We start from the raw sequence: 19731 nt of genomic DNA on the forward strand, positions 1-19731 counted from the left end.
AATTCCCCCTGGGTCATATATATAGTATTTTTAGACTTTATGTCCAGTTCCTTTAAGAACAATAGAGCAGTTGTATAAAGCCTGGTGAAGTGATCAAATGGAAGGTGAGAATACACCACCCAATCGACTCCTAACAGTACATTTTTAAACTCAGCCAGTAACTTGCCAGTTAGGAGCTAGTTGGCTACTACGTTATCACCAATTTATCACCTCTCCAGGGTTTATCAATCTGCCCCAATATATATTATCACCCCACGTCCCAGAACATCCAGGTCAGGAGTATACCTAAGATATTTTCTGAATATATAAATATGAAGTTTCTGTTATGCGTCTACCTTATATATCTGTGCAATGTGTCTGATTCTGTGTCTTGTAAAGGTTATTGGGTTGGAGGTGGCGCACATGACTACAGACTGTAAAGAGAGTTTACCCAGCGCGTTTCGCCTGCTCAGAGACGGCCGTATACAGAACACACACTCTGGATTCTGTTTGACATATTCAAGGTCATCCAAGATAGTGAGACTACAGAAGTGTTCTGAAGCTTCTCTGTTTGTGGCACTGTCGGAAGGTACGGAGTGATAAATAAGTTCTGTATTTGAGGTCATTCAAAATGGACTGTCTGAGAGTGACCCATTATTAGTTATTTCTATAACTTTAATAAGGTATATAGAGCAAATGATGGTGTTCTACAAATCCTGTTTCATTCTCCCTTTGTCCTGTAACAATTATTTATTAAGCCCTTCGCCTCTCTTCCAGAACCATAAACATCCCACCTCATATGTGTACCTTAGCATGAGAAACCTTATACATTTCTATCTTTTTTTTTTTGCAAATATAATTTTTATTGATTTTTACAAGAAAATGACATCAATTGAGAACTTTCTGTGTATAACTATCAAAAGAACCACAATTGTATTGATACAAGTACACATGTCTCAGCTTTCTTTAAATAACATTTGTATGGGTGTAACTTGAGTGTCAAACAAGAAAGAAGAAGCAAATCTAAGAAGAGAGACAGATAGAAAGGCATAAAGGAGAGAGGGAAAGGAAAAGAAGTATGGTCTGTGTTCTTATAGAAATCAAAGCCTTTGAGGGTAAAATTAATTTAAAAAACATAGACAATAATTGAATTAAACTAAAGCTTTATACTGTTCTGACTCCTTGAAGGACAGCCAAGGCAACCAAGTTGTGGAAAAGGTTGAGCGATTAGAATCTAATGAAGAAGTAAGATCCTCCATGGCCATGTAGTGATCCAATCGATCGCACCATTCTTTCATAGAGGGAGGGGAGGTAGATTTCCAGTGAACTGGAATCACTGCTTTGGATGCACTAAGCAGATGACGCAGTAGAGAGTTTTTATATGTTGAGTAGGGTCTATGGGTAAGGTTAAGAAGCCAAAAACTAGCCCTATTAGGGAGGTTATCCTGTAGGATAACATTAGCAGTGTGAACCACTGATTTCCAGAAGGGTTTGATGATGCGACAGTCCCACCAAATGTGTAGAAGCGTACCTGGCTCACTACCACACCGCCAACACAAGTTTGAGACCCCCGGGTAGATTTTTGCTAATAAACTGGGACAGCGGTACCACTTTGTGATCACTTTGTAATGGGTTTCTGTTGTTAACACATTTAGGGAAGAAGTAAACGTATTCCTCAAAATCTCCTCCCAATCTTCCTCTTTTAACGCGCCCTGAAATTCCCCCTCCCAATCTAACATAAACTTTGGCTTAGCCGTGAACACCTCCTCAATAAGTAGTTTATAAATGGTTGAGAGAGAGTGGCGAGGGTAAGTCTCAGCAGTGCAAAGCTTTTCAAATGGTGTAATGGCTCTCAGGGGTCTTCCTGTCGAGCAAAACGTTGAAAGGAAGTGTTTAATTTGGAGGTATCTCCAGATCTCTTTGTTTGGTAATTCATAATTCGTTTGAATATCCGGAAAACTCTGAACACCCGCAGAGTCAACCAGGTGATCTACTTGGGATATGCCCCTGCTTCGCCACAGCCGAAATGAGGGCTCATTACAACCTGGGGGAAATTCTGGATTACCAAACAAAGGCGTAAGCAGGGAAGGGGAGGGTGAGATAAGAGAAAATGAACGCATGCGTTTCCAACAAGCGAACATAGGCCCCGTAAGTGGGTGTGCGGAGTGAACAGGTTTGTTGCGCCAGGGGATGTCCGACTGAGAACACGGGGCGGAATTTAATTCTATATCAACCCATTGTTTCCTGTGAACCTTGTTACACCACTCCATTATCCTAGTCAAAAGGATTGCATTGTAGTATGTGTAAAAATGAGGTAATTGAAGACCACCTGCTTGTTTCCTTTTAAACAGAATCTCGTGCTTGAATCTAGGCTTGCGCCCTGCCCAAATATAGTCTCGAATTTTACGTTGCAGAGTCAGGAACCAGGCTCGAGGGACATCAATTGGGAGGGTTTGTAGAATATAAAGTATTCTCGGTAGTATGTTCATTTTAACTACTCCGATGCGTCCAATCCATGAGACCCTCTTTGACCTCCAGGATGAGAGATCTAGTTGTAGTTTAGAAAGTAGGGGAGGGAAGTTGCGAGTGTATATTTGGGAAATATTTCTAGTTAAGTTTACTCCGAGATATTTAAGGTGGGTGGGATGCCAAGAAAAAGGAGAAGAGGATTTCAGGGCCTGCAAACTGACTTCATCTAATGTCAGATTAAGGGCGACTGATTTAGACAAATTGACTTTAAAGTTTGATAGAGCCCCGTAGCGATTAAACTCCATCAACAGGTTAGGGATAGACGTTAGCGGGTTTGTGACCACAGCGAGGAGGTCGTCAGCGAATAAGGCTAATTTGTATTCCTTACCCTCAACCACCATCCCTCTTATATTATTATTTTTCCGAATGGCCCTAGCCAACGCCTCCATACACAGAATAAATATCATAGGGGAAAGGGGGCACCCCTGGCGTGTTCCATTGGAAATGCGAAAGGGGCCAGATAGGTCTCCATTGACCCTTACTTGTGCCGAAGGAGTAGAGTACAGGGCCTTGATTCTCTGGAGTCCAATCGGCCCCAGACCCAGGTGCTCCAGCATCCCAACAAGAAAGTCCCAATCTACCCTGTCGAATGCCTTTTCCGCATCGGTGGAGAGCAGGATGGAGGGGGTTTCGCAGCTAGGGGCTAAATGAATTAGATCTAATACTTTTGCGGTATTATCTCTTGCCTCTCGACCAGGGACAAATCCCACCTGGTCGGAGTGAATGATAAACGGAAGAAATTGCTTAAATCGGTTGGCTATAAGTTTTGCATATAATTTCAAATCAACGTTCAACAGGGAGATAGGCCTATAGCTGGAGCACTGGGATGGGTCTTTACCCTCCTTCGGGATTATTGAGATGTGTGCGAGGAGTGCCTGGGGGGGGAAAGGGAATTGGTCCGAAATCTGGTTGAAAGTAGCTTTCATTAAGGGGGAGAGCGTGTCACTAAAGGTTTTATAGTATTCTATTGGAAAGCCATCGGGACCCGGGCTTTTGCCATTGGGTGTAGATTTTATTGCAGCTTCCAACTCCTCAGCAGAGAAGGGCAGTTCAAGGGCCTCAACATGTTCCGATGACAGCCTTGGAAAGTCAACCTCACCAAGATAGTCCTTTATAGTGGACATCTTAGAGGGATTGGCCAAATCGCCCTGAGTTTTATTTAGGTTATACAGTTGGGAATAAAATGAGTGGAAAGCAGAAGCAATCTCCGCAGTGGAATTGCAAGTGCGTCCTTCCTGGGATTTAACATTAGAGATAAACGTTGTAGCTCGTTGAGCTCTTAAAGCCTTGGCTAGAAGCTTACCCGGTTTGTTTCCCCAAAGAAAAAATCGACTACGGCATTTGCGGGCCTCCATTTTCAATTTCTCGGACATGAAGGAATTTAATTCCTTGCGGGCCTCTAAGAGTTCTTTTAGGATGGAGGGGGAGAGTGAGGATTTATGAATAATTTCTAAGGAGTGTATTTTCTGAATTAAGGCCTCCCTCTTTTCTTTACGCTGCTTATTTAATCGCGCACCCATCTGAATAAGCTTCCCCCTAATCACACATTTGTGTGCCTCCCAAATCATTGCTTTCGAAGTCACATCATTATCGTTCAACAGCAAGTATTCTGTTAGAGCCTCTCTGATTTGTTGTTGGCACAGAGGATCTTGTAAAAGTGAGACATTCAGTCTCCAAGAGTACTTTTTAGAGTGTGACGCGGGGAGATTAAGGGTCAATGAGATAGGTGCGTGATCGGTCCAAGAGATTTGACCAATATCAGTTTTGGAGACTAAATGTAGAAATCTATGCGAAATGTAAATATAGTCTATTCTTGAGTATACTTTGTGTGGGTGGGAGAAGAAAGTATAATCCTTAGTAGAGGGGTGTTGAACACGCCAGGGGTCAATAAGTTGGTATTCATGTAAAATTTTTTGGACCTTACGGTGTAGCTTATCTGGGCCGTGATCCTTGGGGCGGGAGGAGTCTAGTCTAGGGTCAATTGTCCAATTGAAGTCCCCCCCACAAATCACTGTACCAACCAGGTAGGGTTGAGCTAAGTTTAGAATTTTGTCGATAAAGGCTGGTCGGTGTTTATTAGGGGCGTAGATGTTTAGTAGGGAGAAATCATGGTTAGATATCTTGCAATTTATCAATAGGGCTCTCCCTGGGACTATTGGGCGACAAACAACCTCTGAAATAGCTACCTGGCGAGAAATCAAAATTGCCACTCCCAATGTTTTCCCAACTGGATTATTGGAAAAGAAATTAGCTGGAAAATTTTTATTCCCGAGAGGAGGGACCGCCCCCTCCTTAAAGTGCGTCTCTTGTATAAATGCAATATCTGCTTTTTCTATGTATAATTCTCTAAGTGTGCGAGATCTCCTCTCGGGAATATTCAGGCCCTTAACATTTACAGACACAACTTTAATATTAGCCATCAAGGAGTATGGAGAAACAACTTATTCAAGGTGTATACGGGGACACAGTGTAGAAAAACGAGAGAGAGTGAAGGATAGGAAAGGAAAAAGGGAAAGCATTTACACTGCAGAAATAAGGCAGTGTAAGGCAATGTAAGAGAATGAGAAAACAGAAACATGAGCACTGCTCCTAGTCCACTGGGTGGAGATAGAACTAAGACCACCGCTGGTCCTAGGGACAAGTTGTGCAGTGCACAGGGGGCAACAGGGGGGGAGAACAGGGCTTAACTCCGAAACAACATATAAGATGTAATTAACGCACAATGTTATAATGATAAAAATACAAATCTACTAGAGATAAACACTTTAACGCCTAGAATGTAGCAATAGTGTGATCTGGGAGAAACCATGATAAAAGATGGGGAGCCTGGGGGTCGTATTCTCAATATCTAATATTAATAGACCATAGAAAAAAAAAAATATGTAACATTTTTGTCAATCAAAGCATGGGTCAGAATAGTATCAAAAGTCGTTGTCCCCAAGCGTATAGTTATATCCTCTAAAGTGAGATGAGGCATGATAACCCCAAAAAGTTCAGAAAAAGACCGTAAGGGACCTTGAAGAGAAAAAAAACAGCAACTAAAATATCACAGAGATAACAAAACGTAACTGGCAGATAGCTGTACTTTGATAAGGTTCCCTTAAGTAGGGGCCTAGGAATTTCTGTCTGTCTTGGAAGGAAACATGTATGTGTGTAGAGAGTCCCCTTTCAAGTCTTTGCTTGAGTGGATGCGGCAGGGGGTGATGGAGTTGGAGTATGATTCCGAGAGTTGTGTCTAGAGGGCCTTTCCACTAGCTGAAATGGAGAATTAGATGAAGGGGCATTCGGAGGAAGGATCCGGGATCTTAGGGAACACCATTCTGGAGTCTCCACAACTGGAATTCCTAAGGAGGAGCAAAAGGATGGGACATCCTCTGGATAGCGTACAGAGGCTGTTTTCCCTCCATGAGTTGCTGTGATGCTAAAAGGATAGCCCCATCTATATCTGATGTTCAGTTTACGTAAGGCATCTGTTAGGGGTTTGACATGGCGGCGAGATTGGAGCGTGAGCCAGGAGAGATCTTGGAATATCTGGATAGGGTGACCATTAAACTCAAGGCCTTCTGAGTTCCGTATTTTCTTCAGAATTTCATCCTTTTGGGAGAAATAGTGGAGCCTGCAGATTATATCTCTTGGACGCTCTGATTGTAGGCCTCTTGGGCGCAGGGCTCTATGAGCTCTATCAAGAGTAATTGCTTCATTAGGGTCATTTTCTAGAATTTCGTTAAATATTTTGGTCAGAACATCGTGTAGATTTTGTTGGGGGATATCTTCCGGGATCCCTCGGATCCTGAGATTATTTCTTCTTCCCCTGTTGTCAATGTCATCAAGATGATCTCGAAGGGATTGAATCTCCTCAGCTTGTAGTCTAATAGTGTCCACCAACGCTTTATGGAAGACATTGACCTCCTCATTTGTGTTTTCTAGATCTTCTACTCGTGAGCCCAACTGTGTCATCTCTTCTTTTAACCCCGCAATTTCAGTGTGCACCACATCTCGTAGTTTATTTTCTAAAGAAGCGAAGTCCGCTTTGGTGGGGATCTCTGTTTTCGTAGGGAGCGCCTGCAATAATTTGTATATCTTTTGGATATCACTCTCGTTTGGCTGTGTGGACACAGGAGGGGGCTCTCTCACGTCCGAAGAATCCTCTGAGAAAGAGGAGTGCATCGGGGAGGCGGAAGTTGGGTCCGTAGCCATGTCTGAATTAGTTTGGGACCTCAGGTATTTACGAAGATCGGATCCTGCACGGGTCTTCGTAGCGCTTGCTCCACCCTTTCTACCTCTACTTTTCCTATGACTCATGTATGTCCAATAGAAGGTGAGAAGACTGTGGTGTGATAGGTGGACTTCGGTTGGACGGGACTCTCTGTAGCGGGCAGTAATATCTGGTCTCCCATATGTTGTGTAGGTGACGTTATTGAAGGAATCTACATCCTAGGTTAACGTAAGAAGTTGCAACTCCAGTAGTGTATATAACTAAAAAGGCATGTCGTGACGGAAGGCGGCCTCCGACCCTCCCCCCCAGAGAGGCCTTAGAGTAACATTAGAGAGCAGAGTGACCCATCTTTGTAGAAATCGGATCACTTAATTAGGGGAGACGTGTAGGTATACTGTTGTTGCTAAGCGGCAGGAAGGCAGCTTTGGGGGGTGCGGAGGTAGGCTTTGAGGCTCCGGTATCTCCCAGAAATTTGTTGAGAGGTTCTCAGGTGATAAAGAGAAGTTCTGAAGCTGCAATTATCCGCCAGATCCACAAGGTGGCGCTTCAGGCTTAATTGACTCCAGAGCCTATAGGCTATAGGAGATTAAGTTCTCCTTTTCTAATTAGAGCAGGGCAGCGTCTCTTAAATCGTATTATCAGATGACGTCAGTCAGGCCATATTGGTTGTAGGCAAATATATGTTGTTAACACCAGATCTGTATAAGAGCACTGTCTCTTGTATGATGGTATACAGGGCTCAGCTCAGGATGTAGTGGTACCAGGACATAAAAATAGCTAGTCCCTGCAGTTTATGGGGAGTGATGAGCCTCAGGTCAGGAGGGGAATTGTGGTGAGGCACACAGTGCCACTTACTGCGATCCTAGAGCTCAGCAGGTCAGCAGGGAGGACTCAGCAGGGAGAGACAGAGCACTTCAGCGTCAGAGCTCCGGATCCAAGATGGCCGCCGCGTCTGTGTTGTGGAAGGCCTTTACACAGGAACACTTCCACCGGCGTCTCATACAGCTCCAGTCGGGGGGGCCACCGGTCCTGGGGTATCAAGGAGGGCGTCCCACTTGTAGGAGAGAGCCGCCACAGGACTCCTGCCTCCAAATCTGCCTCCCGGAGCAGCGCCGCGCGTAGCTGCAAAAATCGAGGCCCCGGCTTCACCCTGGTGAGTAGGCCGCAACCGGCGGGGACTCCCGGAGTGTCCCCCGGCCCCGCACCTCGACTCCACTGGCACCGGGGGGATGTAACTGGTGCTGAAAGGTCCCCGGGATGTCGCCAAAAGCTCCAGGGGAAGCTAAAGGGCAGTAGTTGGAGGGAGCTTCGGTGCCTCCTACATTTCTATCTTAATTAATAACCTGAAATGAAGACTCGGAGGCATAGATTGGCAGAAATTGTTAACTGATTTTATTTATAGCAACTTTTAAACTAGATTGATTATTTTATTTTGAATTAATCTTAATTAATGGTGGCCAAGAAAGAACGGCTAACTACACAAACTCCACCCCAAAAATCTGACGTAATCCTAAAAAACAAACGGTATCCAACTACACCACCCCATTGACAACCCACCAAGCCAGGTAGGTCGCTGTCCCCGTCACGGGTGATACAGCTAAGGCCTCAGCCAATGAGAGGTGAGAGCACCGCAAAAATAGGCCAATAAAAAATGGCAACCTTACACTAAGTATGAACTAATTGAATAACTCTGCCGTTCTTTCCCGCCTATCAGCTAACGCGACTAACCCACACCCCCCACCAGAATTCCAAAAAAAAAGGGAGGGAGGGCGGGAAATTCCGCAGGGAGAAGAGGCAGATCCCTTCTCTTCCTGCCCTATAAAAATCAGCCCCTTTTGCCCAGTCTATGCCCCTATTGGTCCCAAGTCACATGCTCCAGTGTGACACACTTATGGGGGATGTTTAATCCACTCCATTTTGACTGCTGGCATTACGTTATTCTAATCTCTGGTTTAGGCAGATGCGGCCAAGTCTTGCATTGATTTAAATAAAAGGGGGGAATTCAGTTGTTAGATGGCGCCCAACTAAGCTATTCAATTATTTCTGCTTTTGGACACTATCAGCCGCTTGCACTGGCATTTAAGCTCTTATCCTTCAGGGTGATGCAGCAATTGAATATCTCCCTACAATCTCCATTTACTTTAGATGGGAGATGGGGGGGGGAGCTCATCGAGAATTTGGAGAAATGGATGGGGTGAACACTCTCCTAAAGTTGTGACGAGTGCGCTATACATTTCTAATTTTATGTACAGAGGCTCATTGCCCCAAAGCGGATGGCTGGAGGCAGTGGAAGGATCGTTGTGTCTACATCCCTCCTAGCAGAACCCTCAGTTGGCAGGAGGCCAGGGAATTCTGTCAGAACATCCAGGCTTTAGATCTTATGACAGTGAACGATCAGGACACACTGGTCAGTACACGTGCTCTTTTACTATGACTTTATGTGTGAATTTGTATGCATGTGTTTGTATTTAATATTACTGGTGAAGGGACCCGGAGTAAGCTGTCTCACCATGGTCCTCCCCTCCTAACCCCATGTAGACCCATCCCGGCCTTAAGTCCACTCCTCCACCTTATCCTGCCTCACTGTCGTCTGCTGCATTCCATTGCCCCCCAGCGTGCTAAGGTCTTCCCAACAATGGATGCCATTGGACAGGTGCAGAGGATAGATTTGCCACAAGGCAACCTAGATGCCTGCCTAGGGCCCCATAAAGATATCCTGGCCATCCAAAACATTCCCACAGGGGCATTGACATGCCGATACTCTCAAAGTCCCTTTAATGTTCTTTGATAGGATAAAACATCTGGACACACACACTGGTCTCATGCACTGTATTGGGCAGTCAGGTTACTTTACATCTGACGTACGTATTAGACGAACCTCCAAACGACCTAGAGGCTGATGCAGATCCGACTGTCCGGGATTCCGACAGTCGGAATCCCATACTGAATACCCCCCTATATATGTAGATGTCACTAAGTCATGTTGTCACCATATACCCCAAAAATGATAATTGTATCCAGGACAACTAATCAGTAATCACACAATACAGGTCACACATAATATCATCTCCTTATAAGACAGCAAAGACTGCAATTCTGATTACAACGTATCATGGTCCCTGCCTTTATGTCCTATTTATTATCACCTACATTCCTTTTCAATTCTCTTACTTTTCTATTAAAAACCATTGGACTATTGGATCTAAATATTGGATGTTATGGTGTGTGGTACGGCCATCCTGTCACTTTGATCTCTCTACAGAACTGGCTAAAGAGATACGTCAAGGCTCCCAGCTGGATCGGTCTCAGTGACATAGAGACTGAGGGCAATCGAGTATGGACCAATGGCGCCCCTTTAAACCCAGAGCTATACAAGTAACGGAATCATTTGTGTTGTGGTGTCCCTTGTGTGACTCAATGCAAGCTAATATTTATATGCCGTTGCTTTTTTGTACATATAATAAATATATTTTTCACCAATGTTAAAGATTTGAGGTATTTCCATTGCTATCTTTACATGCTGGGTATGGGAACCCAACAGTCAGGATGTCTGAATACCGATTACAGCATCCTGATAGTCTGAATCCCATTTGATCAGATTTTAGTAAGCATGCTAACCCTTTTCCTTATCCCACTGCTAACCTCAGAGAGGAGGAGGCCCCTGCGCGTTGTGCATTTGGGCCCCATCCTCTCTTGCTGCACACCAATAGACTTTGGGCACTAGGGTCCCTAGGAGTAAGCAATGAAAAATGTGTGTGTGGTGTGGGCCCTCCTGGACTCATAGGGACACACTGCATCCATTATAAATATGTCAGTGGCTAACCCTCCCTTCCCACAGCCTAACCATAACCATTGCCTATACTTACTGTATGTTCCAGATGCTGACTGTCAGGGCTATGAGCGAATGTATGAGTGCTATGCATAGACCTGCATGTAATAGCCTGCAAATTGTGGGCACCAGCTTCATTTTGCCAATATAGCCACTAGATTTAAAGCAGGGGCAGCGTGCCGGGGGGGACCCGCCCATGGGAACGCCAAGCATTTCATGGGCATTACCATGAAAACGGTGGGCGTTCCCATGGAAATTGCCCGGTGACGTGGGCACCAGGGGTGGGTAGCTGACATCACCAGATGTCAGCTGCCCGCCCGCTTCCTTCAGAATGTGCATGCACATCTAAGGTTGCTCTGAGCAACCTTAGATGTGCGTCTTCCTTCCACATCATTCGATGGTCGGCAACCATCGAATGTTGTGGGTATTCCCCTGCAGGTTGCGAATAGATGTTTGTGTCAACCATTCATTCACAGCCAGTGTGTGAGAACACAAGCTGCAAATGGATGGCGGCCAGCCTTGCGAATCAACCAGAATAACCCCCAATGTGAGGGCACCATATTCCCAAAAATAACACTGGGAAGATGGCGCCAGTATAGGTACACTCAGATAATTAGTAACCAGGCTTTTCAACCCTAGTCTTTCGTATGATGATGCATCACTATGGTCTTATCCCTTACCCCCCCCCCCTGAATTTGTCAAAATAGGTGTGAAATTATTCCTCATAATGACCTGCAATGGTTACCTTATATATTACAAATTTTTAAATGAATTTATATAACAAATGTGAGCGACGCTGGCAATTTTTGGAGATATTTTGCTCATCTATCACAGAGATGTTGGCACTTAAAGGGTTAATCGAGACCAATCTAAAGTCAGAATAAAAGCTGAACGCAATACGTATGTTTGGAAGCGCTGGCAATGAGTTGTCTCTATTTTATCGTCAATGCTTAAACTGATAAAAGATTGACGCTACACTGTATCATTGCAGTAATCTTCTTGTGGCCAGACAAAGCTATGACTGTGTTTCGATCATCCAAGGCGGTCTCTTTAAAGACGAAGACTGTAACCAGAAACTGGGAGTTGTGTGCGAGTCACCAGCAGTAACCGGTACGTTTATCAGCCTGTGCGCCCATTGCTAATACATTCTAATGGCAAATGCACTGTGATAACTCAGTCTTTCTCCTCTTATATTAACAGAGACATATATTACAATGAAGGGCAAATACTTGTATGGCTCTATATCTGCTGAGATCACTTATTCGACCCTTGGAGAGGCGCAGCGATATTGTGCCAGACTCGGCTTAGGGTGTTCTGCAGTAGTGACAATGCTTGGAGCACATCACTTGTATTACGGCCACCACTTGGCCAATCTTGAAGACCCGAATACAGACAGCGGTGCAGTAACATATATAAAGTCACGTACGTCTCTGGTGATACTAACTGATGTTTGGAAAAAGACCTTGCTGAGGCATCAGTAACAGACCACTGCCCGGATCCCCTCGGTAGCAGGCGAGGCGATGTGTCCGAGATCACATCCCCTCGCATGTGGCCAAAGGAAAGAGAAATAATTTTGATGGTCGTCTGTTTCTGTTTGCCGAAAAGGGGTTGGGTGTAATGTCATGTGACGTTAGCCACCCAGCTTGATCAGCGTTTTCATGGGGACGCCCATAAAACACTAGGCGTTCCACTACTTTGAGCCGTGTCTGCCCCTGCCCATCGGAACAGGCACACATTCTTTGTCCGATCAAATCTGAATCGCCCCCATTGCTCGAGAGGCCCTATTATAACATGGTGGGGTGGCAGCAATAGACTTGAGCAGGGTGCTAGTATTAGACATTGGCTAGGTAGCAATAACAAATAACGGGGCAGACATGTTAAGCCGAGAAATAAACGGAGGTAGCCCCTAACTGTCATTTTTTAAATCCAGCCTGTAACATGTCAGTTAAGAGATGATTGCCTGGACGTGTATGACTCTTTATCACCATTGCGTTTATCTCTTGTTGAGGCTTAATACATCTGCCCCATTATTAGGAAGTTACTATTAGATATTGGTGAGACGGCAGTTACAGTCGTTATTACTGGGGTGGTGGGTGGCAATAGTTATTGGTAGGATGGTAGCATTAGGTATTGCTGGGGCAGAAAGATATATAGGTGGCTTGGTGGAAGTAACAAGTCATTTAATGAAAGGAAGAAATTGGTGGGGCAGTATTTGTACACTGTGGTGGAATAATTGAAAGGAAGCAGCCACAACATACAGTATCATACCTTCCAACTGTCCCGTTTTTTTGTGGGACCGCCCCGGTATGCCCGAGGCCGTTAGTGCCCCCCCCCCCTCCCCAAAGGATTGGGTCTTTTCAGCATTGCAGACTGGTGGAAAACAGGGGAGTGGCCCGAGGAAGCATCATCCCACAAGGCGTGGCTCCACCGCGTGAGTCTCAAGTTTTCACCTTTACATATGTTGGGAGGTATGCAGTATGGAAGGGAAGAAATGACAATAACTGGTAGTTATTCATACATTGTCCTCCCCAGGATGCCCCCCAGGATACTCGGGGTCAGACTGTCAGACATCATGCCCCGTCTGTGAGTTTGGGCTGGAATGTAATCCTGCTACCAGTCTTTGCGATGGGATGATATTTTATCGGGGAGCTCCGGATAATGGTGAGCATCACCAGAACAAATATTGTGACCTTACAATGGTGCAGAGCAAATCACTTCATAGCTAAGTAGTACTGACCAGCAGCCATATTTCCTTGCAGTATTTAACCACATCAAATGTCCCCCATTCCGCGGGTGGAGTTTCCTAAATGACGTATGTGTCAAAACGGAGCTAATAGAGTCCAGACAGGAAGCCGATCAGTTGTGCAAGAGGTTCCTGAACACCGAGGCGAAGGAGAAGATGACGTGGGACGTGGTGAGTGTCAGCACACAGAAGTCTCATCTGGTCTTCTGTCACCTTTTCTTCTGGGGGTAATTATAATTCATCCCTAAACCTTAAATACTAGCTGGTTTATATGAAAGAATGACACACATCGGGCCTAATTTAGGTTTAATCGGAAGGTGACGAATTCGGCAAATGTGGGTAAGTCTGACCCTACCGGTCTTCTGCGACATCGACGAACTGTTCAAAGCCGGCACTGATGTCATACACACTCCCTTAAAATGCTTGGGAACACCTGCCTTTGGCTGACTCTCTCATAAAACGACTGGTTACCACGCCCAAACACCGGGTTCATGTCAGTCAACCTCCAGGCCCCTTTGCGATTATGATCCATTTGCAATTTCTGTCGCTGTTTGGGCTCGAGCATTCACAGTCATTCAATAATCGTTCGATCTGCAAATTCGCACAACAGCGATCAATTCTAGATCGGGCCCTTAAGCTAAAGTAGGCATGTCCATACTGTGGCCCTCCAGCTGTTGTGAAACTACAAGTCCCATCATGCCTTGCCACAGTTCTGCTATTAGGGAATGCTAAAACTATGGCAAGGCATGCTGGGATGTGTAGTTTCACAACAGCTGGAGGGTCACAGTTTGGACATGCCTGAGTTAAAGCAATAAAAACACTACAGGAAAGAGCAATAAAAAAAAATCCAGAATGGGATGGATGGATATATATATAGATAGATAGATAGATAGATAGATAGATAGATAGATAGATAGATAGTACAGATTGTTCTACATACTTGTAAATATTAAGAGAGATCTTTCCAAAATGCTTCAACTTGTATTTCATGACTAGTGGCCCATATACTGTAGATCACTGTACCCATTTCGGAAATATAAGAAACTTGGTAATCCCCAGTGTTTGTGCCTGCAGGCCTGTGAAGCTGAAGCCATTAAAAGAGACGAAGACCCATCACAGAGATGTCCATCAATCCCCAAGTGGAACTGCGTGCGGCCTGTGGGTGAGTCCAGAATCATTAGCATAGGTGCACATGACGCAATGTATTCTGGCTGTTCTGTGTCACCACCAAGATGCCAGATCAGCGTGACATTTGGATCACAGATCCCTGTCCTCATCTGGTTGTAAAAGTACTTCACCGATCAATATGGAGACTTTGCATCACCATCTGCACCGCATATAGGAGGTTATTCTAGTTTGATTGCTCCCCCTGCACGTTCGCACACGGGAGCGATGTTTAAAGACTGCGCATGTACATAAACATTATGCCCATGTGCAGCAACATTGTGCAATCAGCCACGGCGAATTGCTTATTCGCCGGCCACTCGCACACAGCAGTGCGGGTGAGGGGAGTGGGACGGCGCGCCGTGGCCATGCCTATGGGAATGCCCAGTGTTTCATGGGCAATACATGCTCAGTGTTCCTTTTTTCATCAGCGACCAGTGCACACGATGATAATGGCTAAAATCACACCGTGTGTATGGGGCTTTAGAGCTTGGAGCGCTGTAGAAATCAATCGGTGGTCGGTGACCATCGAATGATTTCACCCCGCACGCAAATGGTTGTTTAAACTTCCATTCGCTTGTGTGAGGGAAATTGAAGTGTGTGTGGGGGGGGGGGGATGGTCGTGCGGACTGCATTTAGATGACCCGCAAAGTGTAGATCTTTTTATTGAGCAAGTTCACTGGCAAACAACACAGCACAGCTGCAGTACTTAAAAAAAATCCCAAACTCTAGTTGAAGTTGGTGAAATGCTCTCAAATAGGTAACTCTCCAAAAAGTTCTCTACGTGTTCTAATAATAAATCTGATTTTTCAGAGACTGCATTTGCTATACTGCCTGAGAAGTTACTGATTTCGGGTACGGACGCCGCACTCTGGTGGAAGAAGTCACTAGGAGAGGCCCAGGATGCCTGTTACATGATGTCCACAAAATGCACCGGGATTGTTAATTTAAGTGGCATTTACTATGCAGTTGACGGCACATTAATCGCAGATAGCCCTGGATCAGAGGCTACTCTCTATACAAAGACAGGTACGGGTGGTTTTACAGGAGTGCATTCCTTCCACAACTCAAACTTATTTATCTATCATCCCAAAAACTCCTTGGGCCTGATTCAGATTTGTTCAGATGGGCTGTGAATTTGCCCGTCTGATAATCGGAGAACCACGCACGCGGTCGGCAGCGCACATGCGCGAGCACAGGCTCTGAGCACCAAATACAGTAGTTGGCAGCATCAAGATCAACGCAAGCGAACGGTCGGCAGGAACGTGATTGACAATGACAAGTCAACACAAGTTTTTCACGTTTTTGTGTCTGACATGGACACCGTTTAAGTGTACTGCGTCCCCTCGCATGGCTCGCTGTGTTCTCCATGCTTCAGGCATGGTTCCTCGCTGCGCTTGGCACACTATTTTATTCTCTTTTATGCCCAATGGGATGGCAAAGTATGAACAAGTTGGTTAAAACAAAAAATCATGAAAAACTCGCGTCAATCTTGTCACTGTCGGTTGACCTCTTGTTTATGTTGATCTTCTGTTAATGTCTATCTAGATGCTGCCAACCATTTTTTGGTGTCTAACTAGACGCGTTTGACCATGAGTGGTTGACCACATGTTTGTTGATCTAGACCTCGCTGATCAGTCAACCAGACGTGGACCTCTGATGCATTCTGTGGCCAAGGTGTTAGAAGGGGCCAAGGTACATTTAGCCATGTACTAAAAATGCCATGCACAGAGGATGGGCATTCCTCATCTATGACTTGCCCGAGTCCTTCAGGTAGGGCCAGACCTGGGTAATTATTTCCACCCACTTTTGGCACCCCCTGGTGGATGTTCTATGAATTGTGTTAGGCTGAGCTGTATAGGTTTCCCTCTGGGTCACCTATACAATATATTCAATAAAAGACCAGTGGAGCAGATGTATTAAGCTTTAACAAGAGATAAATCCAATGGAGATAAGGAGAGATAAACGTCCAGCCAATCACCTGCTAACTGCCATGTTACAGGCTGTGTGAAAAAAGTCAGTAAGGAGCTGATTGGCTGGACGTTTATCTCTCTTTATCACCCTTGCATTTATCTCTTGTTAAGGCTTAATACATCTGCCCCATTATTCCCTAAACGTTAATAGTAACATAAATAGTATTAATGTCACCCCATTATAAGTCTTCCCCATTTTGGGGGTATTCAGTCCCAGGGGAAATTTTCGACTTGCAAAAAATCAGCAATTTAAATTTTTCACCCATTTTTGGGGCAAATTTTTCTCACCCTATTCAGTGCCCCGGCAAAAAATCTGGCACTGCTGAAAACCACGTGGATCGGCAAATTTACTGCAAATCCATGTGGTTTTGGGCGAATTTGCTGTGGGTTTTGCTGTCATTTTTGCCCATGCCAATTGACCCCACTCCACACACACACACAAAAAGCTAAATGGACAAAAATGGGAATGTTTTGCGATTTTTCGCCTAGCCAGGAAATTCAGCCAAGATTGAATAACTATACTGTATGTAGCATTATATTTCATAGACTTATTTATTGCCCTTACCTTAGAAAATATATCATGCCACTGATTAAATACAGTTGCTGAAAGTACAGTATTTCATTAGTTTGATATCTTATTTATTTAGTGCCAGTTTTACCAGTTATTCTGCAGTGTTTTACAGAGAATATTTTAACATTCACATCAGTCCCTGCCCCATTGGAGCGTACAATCTATATTCCCTACCACATGTACATGCACACACAGACATTTTAGGGTTAATTTTGTTGGGAGCCAGTTAACCTACCAGTATATTTTGTGATTGTGGGAGCAAACTGGAGTACCTGGAGGAAACCCACGCAAGCACGGGGAGAATATACAAACTCCGCACAGGGCCATGGTGGGAAGGGAACCGATGACCTAAGTGCTGTGAGGTGTACCCAGAACAAATTATTTTTTCAGACTGGCCATAAACAGACCGCACAGCCAGTTGGTGGTTATTTTTAAGGTCAAAATATGTATAGAACCAAATAGCAAATTACCTGTAAATGAGACATTTATTATGTATTTATTAACAGTTTCTTATATAGCACATCATATTCCATTGCGCTTTACAAAAGGAGACAGTGATATAAAAAACAGGGTATTTACAGACAGTCAAAAGGTAGGAGGGCCTTGCTCGCAAGCTTACAATCTATAGACATAATGAGGTGTATAAGCCGAAACCTGCGTATGTGACCTAATCAGTGCCGTCTTTCCCATTGGGCTTAATGGGCAGTTGCCCAGGGGCCCAAGGATTATAGGGGCCCATCCCAATGGGGAAGATGGCACTGCCCCGGGGAACTGCTGTGGTGGCGGGGATCCGGGCAGCGGCGCCTGGGAGCTTGTAGCGCTATTTTCTGGCGGGTAGCGCTGACGATTTTAAAAACACCGCCCAGAAAAAATAGCGCTACAACAAGCTCCCAGCCCCCGCTGCCCGGATTGGCACCACTGCTGCACATCGGTGTGTGTGGGGGCCCCTCAAATTATTTTGCACAGGGGCCCTCTTTAGTGTTAAGATGGCCCTGGACCTCATATTATGTTGTGTTGTCATTGCTTCAGCATGTGCGGTAGGATATTTCGGGGAGAACTGTGAAGAGACGTGTCCTCCGTGTCACAGGTCACAGATTTGTAATCCCGCCACGGGACTCTGTGACAGCTTCTTCCAATGCGTACAAAAATATTCACCCTCCTGCACACATGGTATGTGAAGTCTCCATTCCCAATAACCTTGTTTTCCTTTTTGTGTGGATTGATGGTAATGTTACAGGATGTAAATTAATTGTTGTACTGTATGTCAGGCCTGGTCAGTCAGAAGTGTCCCCAAGGCTCCAAATGGTGGTTCTGGCGCGGTCACTGTTACTATATAGAGACAGCGGATAGCAAATCATGGATGGAGGCAAAGGCGGCTTGCAGCCACTACAAGGAAACCAGCCTGCTGGTCATTGACAGCCTTGAAGAGAAGGTGAATTAATACCTTAATTACTTTTCCTGACCACCTTATCTGCAGCATTGCGTGTTGACCAGAATAAGGTCCCAAGTTCATAAGTCAATAATACACATCTGTTACAGTCAGTGGGTTTCACATAGAAAAGTACAAAACAATAAGTGCCACCTAAAGGAACCTATTTAGGTTTCGAGTCGCGGTGGTGAATAATCAAATACTAGAGAAATTCAGTATTACTCCGGTGTGTACACCTGCCCCAAAAAGCTGGTGTGCCCGTGATCCCTAACACTGCTAAGCTATGTATGACCTGCAGTGCGGAGGCGACAGAGGGATCCTATTGGGGGGAGCGGGGATACAGGAACCCTGGAGATGGCATTGGCACCCGCAGGCAAGCAACGAAACCTTTCAGTTTTTAGAGTTTGCTGCATATTACGTGGCTCTATCGGGCCCCAAAATGTTTCCACACGTGTTGTGTTCTGGGTCCATAAGGCGGACAAGCTGGAGACTAACCAGACATCTTGGGGTTTACTAAGCTGGGCATTTTATTGAAGATGGAATTTTGCTATTGGCAACCAATCAGATTCTACTATTATCTTCTAGAATGTGCTAAATAAATAAGAAGTAGATTGTGATTGGTTGCCCACACTATGGACAACCAATCACAATCTACTTCTTATTTATTTAGAACCTTCTAGAAGATAATAGATAAATTCTGGTTGGTCGCCAATAGCAGCATCCCATCTTCAATAGAACTCCCAGTTCTAGAGATCAACATTTTTTTCAGGATTAAGTATATATTGTATTTTATGAATAAAGCTGATTGAATGACCTCTTTGTGTTCTGCTCTGTGAGATGTGGGTTGCTGCCATGATCCCTGGAACCAGCTGGACCGGGCTCAATGACATCGATGGAGACGGAACATGGACATGGGACGGAGGAGCACCAGCAGATACAACGGTCCCATGGTCAGTATTTAACCACACCGTAGCATTAAACAAATTGCCCACCTTCAGATGACTTGTTGGCTTCCATGCCCCATCCTCCAATGTTTACTATATACATCGTCTGGTAACAGCTCTGCTTTTCAGTCATGCATTATCATCATCAGGATCAGACCTGTACTTTGGTTCCCATGAAGATAGGATACAGCTCTTCTGCATACCTCCCACTTTTGTGGACCCTTGAACCATCCCCCTTCCACTCTCAGCCCTCTTAGCAATTGTGGTCCCACCTACTGTAAATGGATTAGATAGGAGATCTACTGTACCCTCTGCTTGTGTTCCCCCAGAGACCAGGTCCCAGGGCAAAGTAAG

The 19731-nt window shown here is 45.0% G+C and overlaps 1 protein-coding gene across 3 annotated transcripts in view; it reads left to right on the forward strand.

The window, feature by feature from the left end:
• LOC146035382 (uncharacterized) overlaps positions 1–19731 on the forward strand; it is a 103567-nt gene that overhangs the window by 49366 nt on the left and 34470 nt on the right. For all 3 annotated transcript variants that reach the window (XM_083158791.1, XM_083158789.1, XM_083158790.1), the window contains exons 11-22: positions 379–568; positions 8977–9131; positions 9987–10099; positions 11545–11663; positions 11754–11975; positions 13086–13214; positions 13313–13467; positions 14371–14458; positions 15274–15489; positions 18034–18174; positions 18273–18436; positions 19271–19383. In XM_083158791.1, the coding sequence (XP_083014917.1) occupies positions 379–568; positions 8977–9131; positions 9987–10099; positions 11545–11663; positions 11754–11975; positions 13086–13214; positions 13313–13467; positions 14371–14458; positions 15274–15489; positions 18034–18174; positions 18273–18436; positions 19271–19383 (1805 nt within the window). The remainder of the gene's footprint in view (positions 1–378; positions 569–8976; positions 9132–9986; positions 10100–11544; positions 11664–11753; positions 11976–13085; positions 13215–13312; positions 13468–14370; positions 14459–15273; positions 15490–18033; positions 18175–18272; positions 18437–19270; positions 19384–19731) is intronic.

Source organism: Crinia signifera, chromosome 9, assembly GCF_055691185.1.
Source record: "Crinia signifera chromosome 9, ASM5569118v1, whole genome shotgun sequence".
Taxonomy (NCBI): domain Eukaryota; kingdom Metazoa; phylum Chordata; class Amphibia; order Anura; family Myobatrachidae; genus Crinia; species Crinia signifera.